The sequence below is a fragment of the Mizuhopecten yessoensis genome, unplaced genomic scaffold, assembly GCF_002113885.1.
Source record: "Mizuhopecten yessoensis strain PY_sf001 unplaced genomic scaffold, ASM211388v2 scaffold2307, whole genome shotgun sequence".
NCBI lineage: Eukaryota > Metazoa > Mollusca > Bivalvia > Pectinida > Pectinidae > Mizuhopecten > Mizuhopecten yessoensis.
This window is the reverse complement of record NW_018404481.1, coordinates 1,697,238-1,719,597: the sequence shown is the minus strand read 5'-3', so window position 1 is coordinate 1,719,597 and position 22,360 is coordinate 1,697,238. Positions and strand designations below refer to the sequence as shown.

General features: G+C 36.3%; 1 protein-coding gene across 1 annotated transcript in view; it reads right to left on the bottom strand.

Annotated features, from left to right (window-relative positions):
- Positions 1 to 4,702: 4,702 nt before the first annotated feature.
- LOC110445501 (GTPase HRas) overlaps positions 4,703 to 22,360 on the bottom strand; it is a 35,440-nt gene continuing 17,782 nt past the window's right edge. The window contains exons 3-8 of the mRNA XM_021490173.1: positions 13,373 to 13,401; positions 13,048 to 13,132; positions 11,840 to 11,942; positions 11,511 to 11,550; positions 9,495 to 9,658; positions 4,703 to 6,968 (exon numbers count right to left, since the gene is read on the bottom strand). Of these exons, the coding sequence (XP_021345848.1) occupies positions 6,912 to 6,968; positions 9,495 to 9,658; positions 11,511 to 11,550; positions 11,840 to 11,942; positions 13,048 to 13,132; positions 13,373 to 13,401 (478 nt within the window). The 3' untranslated portion in view covers positions 4,703 to 6,911. The remainder of the gene's footprint in view (positions 6,969 to 9,494; positions 9,659 to 11,510; positions 11,551 to 11,839; positions 11,943 to 13,047; positions 13,133 to 13,372; positions 13,402 to 22,360) is intronic.

The window sequence follows — 22,360 nt, the reverse complement described above, 5'->3', positions numbered from 1 at the left end:
AGTTTCGTCGTAACGTCAGGCAGCAAATGATGATGATGCGGCATCATAACGTTTCATAGGTTTCTGTCCAGAAAGGAATTCCTGGGTTTTCCCTACAAACAGCTCTCAAAAAGGCCCCAATAAAATAACAAAAACGTCATCGCCGTTCACTAGATGTTCCATGCAAAATAAATCCAAATCTTGTCAGAATTATTCATTAGTCTTTAAGAGATTTACCTATTCCCCTATTGAGCCTTTTGACGGCTGTGCGGTGTTAATGTTAATGTTAATGAAGCAGGAAAAAAATGTATAGAATTCCACCTGCAATACCACACGAGAGTTGTTTTTCATACGTACCCATCCCTGGAAAAGGGTCAGCGATTATTTTTAGTTTGATTCCAACTGTTTAATATCGATAATCACTAACATCCTGTAAGCATATCTAAGCATTAGTTACGTTCTAATAAAAATGTAACAATAGATAATTTATGGAAATCGAAGGGTGACAGACTGACTCAGGCTGTATCGTGTCAAGTAATGCTATCCACACAAGTGTCATTTTATTAGCAACTGTCCATCAGCAGGCACGGTAGTCTAGTGATAGGACACCGGGCTCGTGGGTTCGAGTAGTGTGGCAGGGTTCAATTGTACATAGGATTAAGGTCGCCTTCTAGCTTCGAGCTAGGGGGAATTTCCCTTTAGCTCAGTGGTAGAGCGTCGATTAGGAACCTGGAGATCGAGGGTTCGATCCCCGGTGGAAGCACACTATTCTCTTTCCTGTTACATGAGTATGTGGTTGGGCAGTGCTAGAATTGTTGAATAATGCGAAGGCCCTATAACCAAACATAATAATTTGTGAACCGCTTTGAGACGACCTACGAACTAAGTTGTGATAAAGCGGTATATAAGAACCTCCGATTATTATTATTACTATTATCAGTTTGTGCAGTTTCAGAACACAACCTTGTTAAGAGATTTTACAAATGAATCGTTACTTTTTTTCTATAACGTTTTTGGTAAGTCAATTTTGTGGTTCACTAGAGACTACAGAGATAACGGAGATTTGTTTGCTAAGAAAAAACAAGACACAACGTTGGGACTCATTTAAATAAATAAACCCATCCCTTTTTCCTCATCCCCTTTAGCGATCAGTTCCTCCATTTGTACACCATCACATAAGCATGTTCCCAGTTAATTTTAATGAAATTTCGTCTTGCGTTCGGAATAAGTCGTTCAAAGAAATAGTTGAAGGACGGACGACGGGCACCATGGTATGGCATCGGCTCACCTTCGAACCAGATCAGCTTAAAACCATCCCCCGAAAAAGCCTGACAATTACACATTGCTGTCAGTTTATTTCGTGTTAAGACAAACTTACAGTGTGGAAAACAAAACAAACTCTACAAGTAGTTTTATCAATATTATTCCATTTTATTGTGCATGATCAAAAAAAAAAAAAAACATTCAAAATTAGATAAACGTGCCATGAGTAGTAATGGTTATGTGGCTGGCTATATAGACGAACGGGTATATAGAAACACTGATCGAGGCCGAGTCGAACACAATGTTAATACATTGTAAAGACCACATCACTTAGAACTGGACAATACTCGGTAAGCTGTACTAGTGAATTTATAATATAATCGGAGACTAAATGCAAAGAGAGAGAGAGAAAAAAAGAAGAAAAAAAGTTTCTCTCATAATGAGAGTTACCTCCCTTATACCACAATTTATTTTTACAGATATGACAGCTACTTTCAACAGGGACAGTATATATTATACGTCTCTGCTTTCAATAAGAGAAATGTGAACAATGTGAAAAACGTGTAATTGAATCACGTTACAATGTACATACACAATGAAGCCTTGTAATCCTGAAACATTTGTTTCAATAAAAAGTTCATTTAATTTCAACAAGATGTCACTGTTTCTTGAAATCTTTCTCTAAAGACAGGTTTCTAGATGACCATATTGTCCTGACAAACCCAGCCCTGGTCAATGATTAGTGACTATGAATGAACATACAACTCAGAGGCTAGACTAGAATTGTCTTCATTAATGTCCCTGTATACATAATTTCTCATCTACACCTCACATGTGTTTAATACAGTTCATAGGGCCTACATCATAATTTCAGTTTCTCATTCTTCAGTTTCTAAAGAGAAGCTTCAGGTATACCCTGGCACAAGCCTGGAAGAAACAAGCTTCAGGTACACAATGACACAATCCTCAGAGAAACCCAGACACAAGCTTCAAGTACACCCTGATAAAGCTTAGAAGAGACCTAGACACAAGCCTCAGGTACACCCTGATACATGCCTCAGGTACACCCTGACACAATCCTCAGGTACACCCTGATAAAGCTTTGGAGAGACCCAGACACAAGCCTCAGGTGCACCCTGATACAAGCTTTTGCAACACCCAGACTCAAGCGTTGTGTGTTCCTGTCCCTAGCTTGGGCACACCAAGACAAAAGTTGAACTGTAGGTCCATATTTTGTTGGATTAGCCTCTTGGTTGATGCAACGAGTCGCCAATAAACAAGAACCTAACATATGAATATAAAATGTACATTCAGTTTAATTTAACTCTGGTTAAAACTACACTCTTTCATAATTCATTATGATACTATTATATATAATAGTCAAAATATCAACAAAAATCAAGTTTAACCAAAATTAAAACATAATATTCGTTTTTTTCTTTATTAAAGTCACATAATTAACAAATTATTAACCAGTTCTCTTACAAAAACAGCGGGGCAATATGAGAACTCCAAGTAGAGATCAACTCAAGAATTCAACACACAATCCAGTATCTTCAAAACATGTAAGCAATGCCTTCACTGTTACTCTACAAAAATGTCCCCAACATATCAAATGAGAGATCTAATTAATCTAGATCATAACAATAGAAGGCTTTTAACTCTTTCATTTCATTAGATATTGAGCTGTGTAATAATTAATCTTATTAACAATGGCAATGAGGAGGAAAAAGCTGAAAATGTGAAGAAAAAAAATTCCATGTATAAATCTTAACCGAGATCCCTAAATTTCATCCCTCCAGTATTTATAGTCAATATCCCGATTCACCCTTCCTTTTACAAAACACAGACTGTCTATTTGTAATGCTTGCACTAACACTTTCTGTCTGTGATATGTGGTAATTTGAGGTGGAAACATTATATCTGCAAGTAATGCCATCTTTTAATAACCCTGAATATTACATTAACACATCTCTCCACTTAAACAGTAAATAAAGCTATGCATTATACCACCGACTGTTTGTATACAGATGGCCCTACCAGTTATACTCAAGATCACAACTGTGTCAAGCTTGTAAAAGACAATGATCGACGAGACCAAAGTTATAATCTTCAAGCACACCCTAGTACATGACTATGCTACATAAATATATACAAGTGCCTCTAGTCACAATCCTGAGCATTAAGCTTTCAGACTACCATGATGCATGTGTTCCGGCCAATGATCTTCAATGTCAAGCTTGCAGATGACCATGTTACCTGTATAGTCACCATACTGGTAATCAAGCTTTTAGATGACCATGATACATGTGTTCCGGCAAATGATCTTCAATGTCAAGCTTGTAGATGACCATGTTACCTGTACAGTCACCATACTGGTAATCAAGCTTGCTGATGACCTTGATGCATGTGCTCAAGGTCATAGGGTATGGGTGAAATTTCACATCACAATGTATAATTCTTACTGTTTAATTACGCACAGTATCTTTCAAAGCATGACAGACACCGCTAGCATACATTAAATTACATACATGTAATTCCTGGAGAATTCACGCTACGTTACAGATATAAAAAATTGTAGTTATAGATATACAAACTGTATCAAAACACAAACCATATTAGAGCAGTATCAAGTAAGAATAACAATGGTTCTAATGTACTCTGCCAAATAATAGTAACCATATATTGTGTGAAGCAGGTATAAAATGACCTCTACTGTAAAAGTCAGTATGAAACAATGTAGCATCCGCATGATAAAATTCACTGCATATGCTCCAATGGCACATTTACAAAAATTGAAATTCTTGAATAGAACAACTGAGGTTTGTTGCTCATTTAACTGTATTCCGATAGATGTGTGCAAGATCGATAAATTCACAACTGTCTCTCCTTGAGAATTAATGCGAATGTATAGTGTCTGTTTCATAAATCAGGCTTTGACAGGGTCCATAGAGCAAGACATCAGTGAGTGTGAGTAATGATAGTTTCTTAAGCTTAGGTCATTGTCTACAGAGTAAGTCGAGTGCGAGACGGTACCGACAGGATAAAAGTCATTTGTTAAGTGTTATGTTACGTATATGTACAGTATATGACTGTTACAGTAAAATGAATCGGCACTAGTCCAGTGTTAATCAAGTAAATTATAACACAAGTTTGTTACATTAAGATAAATCAGTATTAACTCATTCACCCCTAAAGTGTCATAATGAACTATTCCAACCTTTGAATTGGAAGAGTTCAAATGTGTCTTCGGGGGGGAAAAATGAGTTATAAGACTATGTCTTATACGATAAATCAGTTTTAAGACTGTGTCAGTGTCAGTAGTTTTATAACAAATGTTTTTTAAATGCCGATATCATATTAAGTCTGTATCAAACAGCATCAGTAGTAAACGTTGGTACAAGACATATTAAGATGGTATGAGACAATGTCAAGAAACAAGATGGTGTGACACAACATCAACATTAAAGCAGAGAAATTTTATGTAAAGTTGGAATAAGACAACGTCAGTACAAGGTAACATCGGTATAAGACATCAGTACAATATTATGTCCATATAAGACAATGACGGTATAACAGAATGTCAGTATAACACAACAATGTCAGTATAAGTCTATGTCGGTATAAGTCTATGTTGGTATAACACAATGTTGGTATAACACAATGTCGGTATAACACAATGTCGGTATAACACAATGTCGGTATAACACAATGTCTACACCATACCAGTTCAACTGTATAACAGATATGAGATGAGACAAGTTGAACACACACCAAGTTACTTCATCCACAACAAGCACAGACCACTACCTAACAAATGCCGTAAAAAAAGCTCTGATGACGCGAAGACGAAGACACGCAGTATAAAAGCTTAATTAGAAGGTGGTAATTGAAGGAGGAATGTACAATGGCAATGTGGAGCAGTTGACCTTTGACAAGTTTGGATAAAGTGATATAAACGTGGGCATACAATCCAACCCTATCGTGCTTAAACGTGGTGTTACATATGTTCCCCTTACACTCCCTGTAGGTTTAGATCTGATGCAAACTTGCTAAGGATTTTAATTCTCCCTGTAGGTTTAGATCTGATGCAAACTTGCTAAGGATTTTAATTCTTTACACCATCAGGGGAGAAATTGTCCTACCAGAATACTTACATCTGTTGATCTCTTAGTTGATAATCCATAAAAAAAAAAATCATATTCCATTTATAAAAACAAGCACACCAAAAATACACTAAGATATGAGATAGAAATGGTGGTGACTTTTTAACAGTGCTCTGTACAAAAAAGGAAATCACACACAATTCCGGGAAAGCTGTAAACTGACAATGTAATACAGGGAACTACAACACATTTTAAGCCACAAGGCTGTAAACTTAAAAAGATCGCCATTATGTACAACGAGGCTTGACTGTACACCCACTTTTAAAACAAAATGTCACCATTAACACTTCAATATACCGGCTACAATATACTAGCCCAGAGTTTCAGAAGTTCAGTCAACTTAATCTCCAGTTCATGAAAATTTTACGATTAAAATATTTTTCTCAAAATTGTTAACAGTTTTGACTTTATTCAGTGAATCATTTTCAGATGGTCATATTTTTTAAATTATGACTTTTTATTAAAGATCAAATATTTTTTTAATTATACATGTACTACATAGAATTTTGCTTTAATTATAAATTAGACTTTAAACAAAAATGCATGATTAGTTTAACGATAAATAAATGCAACTTTTTTACAAATAAACTTTTCAAAAATATTCAAATTAAAAATCCAAAACCAGCATGTACATTGTATAAAGATTTAATTCTGATCTCTGGAGCACAAGAGACAACTAAATCACAGAAATTTCTAAACAATATTATTTTGAAAAGTTGCTTTAACAACTCTTGACATAGGCTAAAAATATTTTAACTGGACCCTGCTGTGCAGACAATCAACCTCTGGCCCCACTTAATCAAGTTTCTTGATTTTTGAGATTATGAATGAAATATACAACAGATTTTCATGATTCTTGTATCACTTTACCGCCATTTCTGAGTCATCTTTTAAAATGTCAGGAAAAAGTTATTAAAAACTTAATATGAAAATATTATTTTTATGATACAAAAATCATATGCAATGTATATCTTTTATCCAAATATCAATTTCCTGCAACTTAAATACTATTAACATAGCATGCTTGTTTTCACCAGTCATAGATAAATAGTTTGCTTCAAAAACTTTTTTTTACTTTTGTCATTTAATGATTTTACAGGACGACTTGTTGTGTGTAATAAAATGAAGAAAGAATTTTGAAATATTTTCTTCACAATATCAAAAACTAAAACATTTGATTAAGTGAAACAGCCTGTAGCTATGTAGTTCACTACCAAAAACATGAAATCATTAAAAATCTTTAAGCATAATCATAATCCTACATTTATATGTATGTATTTATATTCTGTTCAGCCGTTTCTATAAGTCTACATATTTGTAAAGAAAAAAAAAAATCTGATAAAATAAGGACAATTATGAATGAATTTCATTGTTTCCTGTTTATGTCGTTGCTAAAAATAACTGCACCACCTAGTGGTCATAGTGAGAAAGAGGGGCAGATAACTGGTGTTGTACAGATATATATATATATCAGAGAAGATTCAATATAAAATTTGTGTCACTTTAGATGAGCGCACATAACCTCTTCTTCTTTCGTGGATGTTTGCCTTTTTTGTCTTTCTGCAAAGAGAAGAGAACAAAACACAATATATATAGTGACTGCAAGTATGAGATTATCTCCCCTTAGACCATATCATGCAAAGACTCCTCAAAGTGTCGATTGAGATTATCTCCCCTTAGACCATATCATACGAAGACTCCTCAAATTACACATGTAAAATATAATACACTGAGGATCATTCTCATAATATCAGATTTTTTTTTAAAAACAAACTTCAGGGAGTTGTAATAAAAAAAAATCCAGCAAATTTTCGAGATTGTTCTTTTAAGAAACTCCAAAAAAAGTGAAACTTGAGATTCGTTTTTTGTTAAATGAAGACAGGGTGTCCTCTAAATATACACTGCACATCTATAGTGGGTGATGCTTTAAACCTTTAAGTTTCATCAGGATATGTTTGATAGTCTTAAGAAACATTGCCCTTCGACTACAGTATCATGAAAGATAATTTTTTTTTACCTAGAGGCGAGATTCAAAGAGACAGTAGATTTTCGTATTTAACCTAAGGAAAAGGGTACCGTTGCAACAGTTATAATCATAAAGAAGAGTTCCAATTTTTTTTTGACTTGGAGTATTCTCCCTGCCAAGTTCTCCAGAGGTATAACTGTGGCAAATAGGTTTTTTTGGTGCTGTTCATTAATAATTCCTGGACAGCAACATTGGTAAAATGGAGGATTTGCAATGTACGTATATGTAAAGGTCCTGCATTCGTAAGGCCATAATAAATTAATTGCTAGATTCTCATCCAAATTCTTTTCAAAATTGGGGCGGGGGGGCAAATTTTATTTTTTATTTTTCCTAAAATTTCAAATGGTTCNTGGTTGCAAATGTGTTAAAATAGAGCAATAAAGGCGCATGTTCAGTGTACATTTATCTTTTTTTTTGTTATTAACAACTTTGAGTATGCAGTATACACATTGAACACCATTTCACTGTTCAGCCCACATATATATCTGTACTAACTTTTGGTGTGAATACACACCACATTACTTTTTCACATATCGTCCTCTTTTAATTACAGTGACATTGCCATTGACCAAACAGTTCTGGCATATAGGGTAGTTTTCCTCAGATGTAGCCACATTGTCATCTGTACCACAATGGAAGCATACTGCTTAGAAACCAGCAGAGAAATAGGCCAGTTCAACTGGCCCATCACATGTCAGATTTTTTCTTACAAACACTGATTTTAACACATTTTCTTGTTCAGTTTCTACATCAGCAAAATCAGAACCACACGTGTACGACAAATCGCCCAACATAGTTTGCAATTCCTTAGCTTTCTTTTCTTTTCTCTTACAACATGCTTGCAGTAGAGAACACGAGGCTTGTCACATTCAGAACAGTATATCACCATTTCAACATTTTAAGCAGTTTGGGTGGTGGGTGAGAATAGCATACCATGCCCAGGACCTGGCTTGTGTCCTAGTGTGGGCCTGTGCTTTTCACTAGTTTCGTGTCCATATAACTGATCGAAGGACTTGTACTTGTCACCAGTATCAGGTTCTGGGTCTGGCAGAAAGTGAAGACCTTCAAAATTATCTGCAGGTAAGTTTGGTCGTTTACAAAGAATGCAGGTTGTCTTCCCACACTTTTTGACACAGAACATATAATGCCTGATTTTGCAGTGTGAGGAAAGAAAAGAATGGAATTGTTTCCGTATTTGTACTGATAAATCCAACTTTCTGATCGTGTAACCAGTCGATTATATCATTGTACATTCTCAGTTTGTCATTTACGACGTTCCCATGCTTTGCCGGTAGAATGTGTTGCTTTAGAATGTAAATACGTCGGATTTCGCACTGGCAGTTGCCGACTGCTCTTCTGTATCAGCATCAATATTAAATTCTAAATAAGCTCCGAGGTACGACACCACTTCCCCCACCGTACATGCGCCATCACACTGGGTCAGTTCCACTTTCGATTTACCGGCCGACACAACGGCCCTGTTACCACACTTGACGGGCGCAGATTTGTCAATTGTTCCTTCGGCTAATTCATGAAAGACTTGTTCAGAAGCAAAATACTTGTTATAGTATCGGCTACTGAACACCCATACCAATTTTTAAGAACGGCGAGTTGCCGTTTCAGCTTTAGAATTACAAAAACCATACTTGCAGACGACGAGTTTTCTACAACCGGAAATTGATAATATAAAACTAATTTTTGAAGCGGAAAACGGAAAAAAAATCCGGATTTCGTATTTTCGGTTTTTTTTTTCGCAAATCAAAATAATTGGGGCGGGGCCTCAAAGAGGGGGCGGGCGGGGATGAGAATCTAGCAAATAATTTATTATGGCCTAACCAGCATATTTTTTTTCGTTTTCTTATTATTTCTCCAATTAAAATTTTGATTGAATATAATTCTGTAGAATGAATTGCAACATGTAATTTTCAATGTATTACTTCTTTAGAAAATGACCTTAACAAATATTTCACAATAGTGACAATAATAAGAATTTTGTCCAACTTGTCGGTATACCCTTTACGTTAATTCTATGTTTCAGCGAAAAGAAGGTGGGTACTTACATATAGCCTGATTTCGCGTACTAGGGAGTAGAATGCGTCGTCGACACCCTGCCGTGTCTTGGCAGAGGTGCGTACATAGGGGATGTTGTAAGTGTTAGCCAGCGCCTTGGCATCCTTGTCCTCCACCATGTGCTGTTCCTGTAGGTCCATTTTATTTCCCACCACTGCATTGAGAAATAGAATCTCCTAACTCTCAGTCTGGCATATACATTCCAAGTCATTTGTCTTGTAATATAACTAAACATTTCATTTGTCAATTAGAAAATTTAAATACCTGGATCAAAAAGCCAGTAAAACTGAGGAACAGCTGTTGAATGTTAATTTATCGTAGAGGTTTCTCATAACCCATCCTTCGTACCAAAGGGGTTACGCTCAATTACAATTAGTTTTTCTACACTAATGAAATATGTCTTGACAAAATCGAAGGCCCAGTGTGCACCACCTTTGTGGGTGAGACGAGAAGACTAGTTCGATCCTTTAGTGTACATCAGAAGAATCTTGTGGCTGCATAACGGTAAATTCAGCCTAGCAATTGGTCAGGATTTTTAAATAAGCCATGTGCCTTCAATTTTGCTATGACATATTCCATGGGGTGCAGAAAGCATAAGTGAGTGTAACCCCTGGAGTATCGAGGATGCTCATCCCCTTTATAGATGATATAAACAAAGTCAGTAATAAAACAATTTGGTAAATATACAGGCAAATCAAGATTTCAGTTTCTCTGTATATTTGAATTTCAAATGCTCTCATATCGTTATTTATTGAATTGACAGGGGTTTCATTTGTAACCCATAGCTGGTAAAAATTTCACCAGCTATTTCCATGAAAAACTAGAACACTGACAGGTCAGTAAGGGCCCCGTCTTGTGGCAATTATATCCCCCATAATCATCAAGAAGCAATCTGCCCATATATCTGAGCTTGACGTTTGTCATTTGGACTTCAAAAAGAATCGCAAGGAAGCAAAATATACATTTTACATGTACTATGATGTGATGGGTTTCCTTCCACCTCCATATTTGCTGGGCTAACAGAAATGTCATTACCGGTGCAATACTTATTTGTTAGCTTTGATTTGTTTAATTTCACCTTATATACCTTCTCCATCAAGAGCCAGGGTCAAAGTCAGAGATCCACTTTGTCTTTGACCTTTGGATCCAAATGACCTTGACCATTAACCCAGTAACCCTGATCTTTGGTCAGTTGACTTATACTTTAATTCCGACCAACTTTGCTTCTTAATATCATAACAAAATGTTCATCAGTAAAAAATACAAAACTTGACCTTGACCCTTTGGACCCAGTAACCTGGAACTAAGGTCAGTTGACTCTGTGTTAAGTTCTGAACAACATTGCTTCATAATGTCGTAACAAAATGTTCACTAATGAAAAGATACAAAATTTGACCTTGACCCTGACCCAATGACGTGTTCCTTTGGTCAGTTGACTCTTTGTTTAATTCTGATCAACTTTGCTCCACAATGTCATAACAAAATGTCCATCAGTGAAAATATGTAAAATTTGACCTTGACCTTTGAACCTAATGACCTTTGACCTTTGCTTTTTACCTCAATGTGTATTTTTATGAACTGAACATCTTGACCAAGTTTCATGTACATCGGTAAATAAATACTAAAGTTATCAGGCAGGAACAAAATTTGTGGACGGACAGACAGACAGACAGACAGTGATTACTATAGGGCACCCGTATCTCCGATACGGGGCCCTAATTAGAAAAATAGTAAGAAGGTTTTATGAGATATACTGAAATTAACTGCCTACTTGGTGTTGAATACACACGATTTGAAATCTTAAGGAAACCCCTGATTTGGCCTGTGGCAGCAATATGAAATTCATTGACAGACCCACTATTACAGTATAACGAATGATTTTACAGTAGACATAAATGTTAACAAGCCTTGGAGAATGAGATTTGAAATCTGATAAGTTTTACTTTATATAGATATACCATGTCTTGTTTTTGTACTTCTAGATTCACAATGTACAAGATACTTACAAACCATAGGTACTTCCTCAGCGTCTTTTACTCGCTTGATCTGTAAAGACAGGATAGAAAATTATTTTCCAATACTGAAGTACAAAATGTATGTATTTCTCTTTTTAAAATGTCTTAAAATGATCTCTCTTTGTGATAAATTGGTTTGCAATTATTTCAATTATTTTTAAGTAACCACTAAGGCCAAAACAATGCCTGAAAAAAAGAGAAGGTCAGTAGGCAAATAAATATTCTCCCCAGAAGCAATTTTAAAAGTTAGCAAATGCAAGCATGGTTCATTTATGGATGGTGACTTGAAACAGATATTTATATTCGGCCTAAGATCTTACCTGCTCTTTGTAGGTGTTGATATCTTCAAATGATTTGAGGTTGTTTACAGCGAACACACAGAGGAAGCCCTCACCTGTCCTCATGTACTGGTCTCTCATTGCACTGTGGTAACATAGAAATAGACGGTCATCATCTACGCTCACATAAACACCGACAGTCATCACGTACGCTCACATAGAAACAGACGGGCATCACGTACGCTCACATAGAAATAGACGGTCATCATCTACGCTCACATAAACACCGACAGTCATCACGTACGCTCACATAGAAACACACGGTCATCACGTACGCTCACATAGAAATATACGGTCATCACGTACGCTCACATAGAAACAGACGGGCATCACGTACGCTCACATAGAAATAGACGGTCATCATCTACGCTCACATAAACACTGACAGTTATCACGTACGCTCACATAGAAACAGATGGTCATCGCGTACGCTCACATAGAAATAGACGGTCATCATCTACGCTCACATAAACACCGACAGTCATCACGTACGCTCACATAGAAACAGACGGGCATCACGTACGCTCACATAGAAATAGACGGTCATCATCTACGCTCACATAAACACTGACAGTTATCACGCACGCTCACATAGAAACAGATGGTCATCACGTACGCTCACATAAACACCGACAGTCATCACGTACGCTCACATAGAAACCGACGGTCATCACGTACGCTCACATAGAAACAGACGGGCATCACGTACGCTCACATAGAAATAGACGGTCATCACGTACGCTCACATAAACACTGACGGTCATCGCGTACGCTCACATAGAAACAGACAGTCATCACGTACACTCATATAAACACAGACGGTCATCACATACGCTCACATAGAAACAGACAGTCATCACGTACGCTCACATAGACACAGACGGTCATCACGTACGCTCACATAAACACAGACGGTCATCACATACGCTCACATAGAAACAGACGTCATCACGTACGCTCACATAGAAACAGACAGTCATCACATACGCTCACATAGAAACAGACATCATCACATATGTTCACATAGAAACTGCAGAATATTGTTTTATCAAATATGTTTAAAGAATATATCAGATACTTGTATAGAGGATATAGATACATCAAGTAAGGTCTAGATCTAGGCCGCTTTCGTTTAACGGTGGACTTAAGACTGACCAAACAGTTCTGTGGTCACAAGACTCAAGACTGACCTGTACTCCTCTTGACCAGCAGTATCCAGAATGTCCAGCAGACATGTTTCGTCGTCAATCACGACCTGTTTCCTGTACGAGTCCTCTGAATAACAAAAATAAAAGTTTCAGGAATCAAATTTTTCAATTACATGTAGGATTGATAGAAAAAGTGCGACTATTTTTTCAGAACAGTGTACAGATTTATACTACCAAATTATGTTTGTATAATTGCCCTCAAAATTTTGAATTTTATTTGATAAAAGTTTATATATTTCATACATCACTTAGGTGTATTGCTGTCTGGAAATAATTATGTACAGTTTCAAGAAAACCAATGACTTACCTATGGTAGGATCATATTCTTCTACGAAGCTGAAAAGATACAAAAAAAGAGGAATTAAAGAAAGAACAATTATAATGACAACTGAACTGAATTAATTAATTACCTGATCAAAATTAATTCTGAAGGTATTAATAATGAACCCCATGCCTGCAGGGGAGCTTTAAACTTGGTTCAGTGGCTGGTAAATAACCTGTAAGAGTTTATTGATAACGTGAATAGACACACACAGGTGAGCAGCCAGGGTAATATAAACACCTCTAGCTCTCGATTGGTACGATTGGTACGTATTACGCATCATGCCAATTATCATGAATTATCAGGCCGCTCCAGTGGTCAACAGCATGGCTACAATCAACGCTGTGGTAACAGGTCAATAATTACATCACCGTGCATCACTGACACGGCATTGTGGTTTGCCCTATACACAGTAACCTCCCCTTGACTTCTGTTAGGATATAATTATACAACTGTAGCTGATTTTTACTTTCATTCAGAACACTGATGTTGAAAACATTCGTTTATTTCATATTTATCATTTCATAAACATTCTGCAAGGTATATGATTTTGCTGCAGAAATGATTTACCAAAGCTAAAGTTATGCCGTGAAAAAACAGTTTCCAACACGTAATTATAAAACAGTCTTTGGCTGTGGTACTGTTTCACCAGGAAACAATGGTTTCCTGAGTATCGAACTAGATGTTATATAATGCATCAGAAAACCGGTATATCGCAATACACAGGAATTTTGTATTAATTAACATCACAGTAAAATGAACAAGAGATCCCAGAGGGATCTTGGCATCCATCATTGTACCATATTAGTCAGTTAGATCTTTTCTCTTCTTTCCTCTATTCTGTTTGATCGAGTCATGTTAACAGTAAATGCACCTTGATCTGAGGTAACTTTTGATCTAAACTTAATACTGATGTGTATGAAAGCCAACCTTCAAAGTGAGTTTGTCATTTCACATATTTACTAGTACAGTACTTAATGTGAAAGAATTAGAATTGATCATTGCAATATGAGAAAGATCTGTTTAGTTCTTCCTTTAGCCATTTTGTGTTTATGATCAGTCTCAAAATATAACATGGAAAACGAGGGATCAAATGCAACCTACATATCAAATCTGAGAAAGATCCCTCAAGTTATTCCTGAGAAAAAATACTAACAAACCTTCAATGTCAAAAATCGAAGATGGCTGTCGGTAGGCAATTTTGTTTAACTAATCAGTTTCAAAAGTAAACATGAATAATAAAGGATAGTGGGGAACCTGCATTGGCTGGCCCAAAAACAAATTTTGGGGTGAGTAAAGAATTTTAAGCACTGGCCCAAATGACATATTGGTGGCCCAAATAATTTTGGCAAGAAATATTTCCACAGCATTTAACGCAATGCTTTAGCACATTTAAATTACATTTAACATGACAATGTTTGTTATATGTAAAACAGAATAAAACATTATATTTTTAATTCTTCAACCCTAGTTAAAACTATATTTTTAATTTTTCAACCCTAGTTAAAACCTGACATGATCCACTCTATTCAGGACTTCCCCCCCCCAAAAAATACACAAAACTAGCACCTCAAAGAAGACACCCTGGCAGTATTTATATAGAAAATCTGAAAAAGAAATCATCACATTTTCTAAATCACGGACAGTTCGATTCAAATCGAAGTAATGACAACTGAAAAATGTACTGCCCCCCAGTTAATGTGGAAGGGACTATAATTTCTTTTATTCATAAATTTTTCAACAGCCTGAACTATTTTTGTTGGGCTGCAGTGACTACTTCACTTTTGACAACTTTTGGTCGCCAGAGCAAGACTTAAATCGCCATTGGTAAGCAAGAGACCTTCAATTTCAGGCACTGCTGCACAACAAGGGAACAAGTGGAACCTACATATAAAATTTGAAAAAGATCCCTCCCGTACTTCCCAAGAAATAGCGATAACAAACTTTCATTATCAAAATCCAAGATGGCTGCATGTCGGCCATGTTGTTATCCGATCAGTCTCAAAAGTTGCCCTGCACAGCTAAGGACAAAGGGGAAACTACATATAAAATTTGAGAAAGGTCCCTATGGTACTTCTTGAGAAATACCGATAACAAGAATTGTTTAAGGATGGACGCCGGACAGACGGACGGACCACGGACGCTGGGTGATTTGATTAGCCCACCATCAAATGATGGTGGGCTGGGCTAAAAATATTGCAGTGTCAAAATAACAGATATGCTTGAATAACATGATCAGTTTAGGGGGGTCAGGTGGTGCAGTGAATAAATAACACATGCACTGGCCGGTTACCAAGGTGCCCGGGGTTCAATTCCCTTATCAGATGTGAAAAGGTTTATTGCATCACCTGCCCGACCATGTGGGTTTTCTCCAGGTACTCCAGTTTCCTCCCACATGAACATGCCTTGTGTTCTAACATCCACACCAACAGGAGTGATTCATATAAGTTGAAATAACTTGTTTCATAATCATATATATATATAACCTCAGCTTAAATTTCATAAATGATGTCGTTGCAAAACATGGTCAAGTTTAAAATCTCCCGACTTTTAAGCATATACATGCTGTGCATTTGTACAGTTTCATGTGTGTTTCTCGTGTTATCCAATACCTTTCCCGAGTTTAAATTGCTGTCTGGTTTACATAACTACCACTGGTGTCACATGTATCAGTACCCGATCTACTACATATAGCCATACTGTCACACGATCTCACAGTTAGGCCTGTATTAATATAATTATATCAGCCAGCTGTGTGGAAAGGTCACCAAGCTTACTTGGCTGATGAGGAAATCTATTTTGGTTCATTGTTCAATGATTATTCAATAAATGTTACATTGGACACACAAATACTACCCTGCACTGACCAGGGTGTAAGTTATAGCCAATGGTTGTAGGCTTATGGTTGGCTTTACAACCCTTTCTAAGACATGAGTATGAACATCTTTACGATAGTTATATTTACAAGAGATAATCGTAGATATATCATGAGAGATTGTCTAAAGAAATGAGCATGATAAATTTAGTTTCATGTGAAAGATTGTCTTTAGATTATCGCAAGAAATAATCTGAAGATATTACCATGAGAGATAGCTATATGTATATATAGTCATAGAGATTATATGTCATGTGAGATCAACATACAGATTATCATGAGAAATTGATATTATCATGACATTATATGGAGATTATGTCAAGAGATTATGACTTGACCTTGTCTTGAGAGATTATCTTGAGAGATTATCTTGGTATAATCACGAGAGGTTCCCATGCAAGATTATCTTTGGATTATCAAGAGAGATTATTACCACGAGACTTATCTTGAAATTACTGTTAAATAATATAACCTCCAGTCAGATCCAACAAAACTAAACAAATATTGTCAATCCTGTTCGAATAACACGAATCATGATCAGATATCAAATAATAACCACGAGAGATTATATTATCGTTAGAGATAACCAAGAGATATGTATGAGATGGATTGTCACCACATCTCATTGAATTGCTAAGACCAGCAGCACTGTATTTAACGACCGATAGACATCCACTATGCAAAGAGACACAAACGTTGACAGTCGCATTGAAAGGGTCTGCTAACACACTAGGAGAGCAGCTTCGTAAACACAAAGCCGTGACAGTGGGCGTTGTCACAGACATTACTGGTCACTTAGCGGTCAATTACGGTAATACATTGCTTGGTAATGTCCAATCATCACACTGGCTGCAGCTGACCAATCCCCTGGACATATATATGCTGAGCTAAAGCTTCTTAGCCCCCTGGTCAATATAACTGTATATCTATATATATAGTAGTAATTGGACGGTGCTGACCACCTCCAGCTCATTCCTCCTGAATTCCATATATCACCACTGTGCTGACCGTTAACCTTGATCGCTCATCAGGTTGTGTCACTAAAAAAAATCGCTTCTATCTAGTTGTGTCAACCTGGATGACATGGTTGGCTTATAATCAACATGTATAAAAATGTTTATGAAACATGCCATGATCTTTCAAGTCAAAAGTTTTACATAAAAAAAATGAAAATTATGTGAAGAAATATGAGTACCTTGTGTTTATATCATCCGACATTCTGAATTTCCAAAACAAAAATTTCAATTCAAAATCATGTTCATGAAAAAATTGCCTTGACCTATATGACGTTAAAATGGGAGATGGCGTCGTGAACTGTTGTTACTTAATATTATAATTTGGAGGTTGGGCAATGAAATCACGTCCAGGGTGTAAGTAACGGGTAACCAAAAATGTTTTCCAACTCCGGGATTCCTAGCTATAGCAGGTTTATCAAATAATTATACAAGTGGAGAGTGAGGAATCCTATAGTGGTTGAGACAGAAAAGTATTTACGTAACAAAACATGATGACCAGTAGAGGAATGAATCAACTCCCTATTTTAAAATCAAATCAAAGAAGTCTTGGGATCAAATCCCAATGGTTGAGGTGGCTTTTTTTTCTGGATAGTGAATACATTTATTTAGTGTATGTATAACTTTTTTCGTAAATGGACAAAGCAACTCCAAGTCTGAAGTTCGACATACAACAAAGAGCTTTCAGACTGTCTACCTAAATGTAAACCAGCATTTTCATATAACATGAACTGGGATCCTGGCTTTTGTACTTTATAATTACAAAGTGGCACATTTGTATCATTGCTATTATAACAAAATGATAGTTGGTAATGTCATGAAAAACCTGGCTGTATAAAAAAAACAAAGGTAAAAACATTGGTAGAAAGAAAGTGAAAGAGAAAAAGAACTCTAACGAGGCTACCGGTAAGAGAGAGTGATGGAAATAGAGAAGGATTCATGAAATGTAGAACAAATCATCTGAGTTATGTTGTGTAGGCGGGAGCTGGATGGGTGTGTTTGGATCAACAGGCATGATCTGTTAGGAGGGGGAGGATACAGAGTGAAGGGAAGGGTGTGTCCAACAAACTGCACTTTAATTTAATGATATTTGTGACAGAGTGAATCACGAAGACATGCATATAGTGGGTGGAGGGAGCTGTCGAGGGGTCCGGGGTCGGGGGTTGAAAGGAGCAGGGGGGAAGGGGGGGGGAAATGAAAAAAGAAACAGAAAATGTACCATCACTTAATTTTCAATTTTCACACAAAAAGTACCACTACAAAGGAGTAAAGACAGAAACAGATAGGTAATTAAGGGTGAAACGCCTGTAAACCTCACTCCTGGTATAGACTACAGTAGTCCATATGAGTAACCTTCACACACATAGTATCTGGCTTCATTTTACTATCAATCTGACCTTAGTGTAACCCTATATCTACTGCCTAAGACTGGCTACCAGCCCCAAAGTTTTGGTTAAGAATCTACCAGCTGCATTCTTCTAGTAGCTCATATTATCTCCCCCTAGTGTAAAACTGGATCAGACATCCAAGAGCCCAACATTTTAAGTCTGCTTCAATTTTTTCCCCTTTAATGAATTGGAATTCAAGATTCTTCTGACCAAAGCTCTAGATTTTTCATCCTATAACACTCCCTGTTGCAATTGGGTCATGTACAAATGTAATACCCCACCACCACCAAAAACCCAAGCCATTATCTGCACCCACACACAAAGTCCCTCCCCACATTAACTCAATTTCCTGTCGTGCACAACACAAGTCAAGAGGTTTATAGTAATAAAATCCCTAAGGGCAAAACTTTAATACGCTCTTGTTTCAAATACTGATATTGCAATGTTTTAAACTCTACAAAAAAATAAAATCGGGTCCAAAAACTCAAGAATTCAAAGGGGAGATCCAGGGTCCCTAAACTATAGTAGGAATCTATGAATATGAAGTTATTTTTGCAAAGACTATATTGTATATGTATGAGGACTGAAATGCATTTGTTGATGGTATATGTGTATATCATATATAAGACTCAGTTTCCTACAATCTCATTGCATTATGCAAGGTGCCAGTGTGTTTTGGAGAAAATGATTGGAAATTAAGCAATAGCTTATCATATATCATAAAACATTTCAATCTTTATTCCTTTCCAAAAACAATTCTCGACATTTTTTCTAGAGTTTAAAATATATTATTATACCATTGAATACATGAAACGAAAAAAAAATCTACTTCAAACAGTTTTGCTAAATGGTAAAACAGTCATTCTGTAGAAAAAAAACAGGTAATCTTTGCCAAAAGGTTACCATTTCCCCTATGTGACACACATCAATCACAGACCACTTCGTAAATTTCCATCAAAGTTACAATTTGACGTCACAACATGATTCCCTGATCACTCCAACATCATGACAGAAAGAACAGAATGGTTCTGAATGGATAATGTACATGTGTAAAAGTTCCCCGTATCATGCTTAAACCGTCAAACGTTTTTACAGACAGTAGAACGGAAATGTGTATATAATTCTCTATAATTCACAGAACAGAGCTCGTCTTTTGAAAACACATATCAAAACTCAGTGCTGGAACAAAAATGACAGAAAAGGTTCCCAGGATAATTGGAAACAGACATACTTCTCTAATTGACCTAACACAAAACCCTGTTATGTAAATATATATATACATTGTTTGGACCACTGGCCATTAGAAAGATCTCTAAATTGATTCCAGACCTGTTAGTCAGAGCAAGTAATTTTACAAATTTCTAAATTGATGATAATAAGCATATGTGTGCACAAATCACATGATTTAATTTTTTGGTAAAAATTAGATCTATATATATATATATATATATATATATATATGACATCTGTTTTCTGTCAAATGACTCTAGCTTCTAAAACCACCTTTATTATTACGAAAAGGTACCCCTCTAGAATTCCCTTTTTCGTGTAAAATTCTCCTGTAACTGTTTCAATTTCTACCTTTTTCAAAACACAAAAATTCTTAGTTCCCATTATTTAAATTTAAATAATGAATTAATGTGCAATGCTTTAATTCACATCTAGCACTGGTTATATGAAAATGGGGGATAAAGTTGCATTATTATTTTGCCCCATAAAAGATTGTTGTGTAGAGGAACTGGACTGGGTTGTTTGTCGGTGACCATATACATGTAGCTCAATTGGCCTGGTAAAGCATGCGCATCTGTCTTAAGTTTGGACGGTCCCAGATTCGAACTGCGGTCTGACCGTGCATTTTCCTGCTCCTGTTATTAACAATTGGTGCCTGTGACCAACCCTTGTTTCAAGTACACTGTATTAGGTGAATGCTTGACAAGGCCGGATACATGAACCTGGGTTGTAAATAGTGTTGTCTTTGGGGCAAAGACTTAAGACTTAGAAAATGGAGGGAGGAAAGTATGGGAACTGGACTGAATTGATTGTCGGTGACCCAGTAGCTCAATTGGTAGAGCGTCTGTCTAGAGTTTGGAGGGTCCTGGGTTCGAACCCTGATTTGGCCGTGCTTTTTTCCGTTCCTGTTACAGTTGAACATACATATACTCAGCAGACTAAAAGAGTATGCATACCTTTAAACTGGGCTTATATTATTCCACATAGCGTTACAAAATCTTCAATTGATCCTGCATATAATTATAAATACACATATATATATACCTAGATACGTACAGTTTCCATTGGATTCAGAAAATGTTAATTATAATTGTACCTTTCAAGACTTTTGAATAATTAACTTTAATTGACCAGGCTGTTCATTGATCTTATAGCTGTATGTAATATCAGTGTGTATTGTTTATGGTAATGGAGAAGCACAGGACAGAATATTTAATTACGCACAGCAGCTAATGCTAATGATTTTGTGTTGTAGTGTCGTAATTGTGGTATAAAACACCCTGTCGGTTAAAAATGTTCAAAAAAGACAACAGCTAAGCAGCGAAAAGTAAACTGGCATTTGAAGCCTTGAAGCCCTGAAGCTAATCACTGGTCTATGTTCCTGTATGGAGTCTGAAAATGTACGTCCGTGATATAAGTTATTTTGCACGTGTTATACTAACACTGCTAGTTGTATACATAATGTGCATAGACCATATATCCCAGATCTAGACCAATCCATATCTGCCCTATACACATGCCATATCCTTTTCACTTCCGTTTTAACACATTTCAGAAAGATTTTTTATACTAAATCATTAACAGTGTTTAGTAGCTGATAAAAAGGCTGTAACACAATCATCTCCACATCCTACTCCATATAAACCCTTAAACTTGGCTGACATGGAGGTCTTGGTTGATACGAGTCGGGATACGGAAATGGTTACATGATAACCCCAATGAAATCTGGTAACTAGGTTTTGTATACGAATGTCATGAGAAAATTTAGGTGTTTACACACACCAAAGCACATTTGAAATTTTGAAATAATTTTACTTCATATATCCGCTCCACTAAGTATTTATTACGTTATTTTCCCCCTGGTGAAATTGTACGTATACAACACTGCAATAACAACAGATCGGGGCCTTTGCAATTTGTTTCCTGATATAAAACTCATTACATGTTTTCTTTATATGCTTGATTTTTCGTAAAGATTAATTATTAAAGAAATGAAGTTGCTCGAGTGATTCACTGAATTGGTTGATTTGGTTCTATTTATAGTAACAGTGACCATGGTCTTGACCCTGACATGAAAGACATAAGAAACACTATATATATGCCCCCNCCCCCCCACCCACTCTCCCCCCAATCAAATTGTATTGAGGGGGGATTCTTATAATAATTATATATGATCAATACAGCAGGGGTGCTAAAAATGATGATTACGGTTTAATGTCTGTATATATATAAAATAATAACTTGAAGTATGCAAATGATACATATAAATGTACTTAATATAAACATCCGAGCACAATGGTTAGCTATACATCGCCTCTCATGATTCTGCTTTCATTAGACTTGGTGCTGATATACACAACAAAGCTAGTCGACTTTGTGCTACTGTAAAAGTTAAACCCCTTGGTATCGGGGTGTGTACATGTACATCGAATATCAAACAATGTTACAACCCAATCTTCTTTTGTAT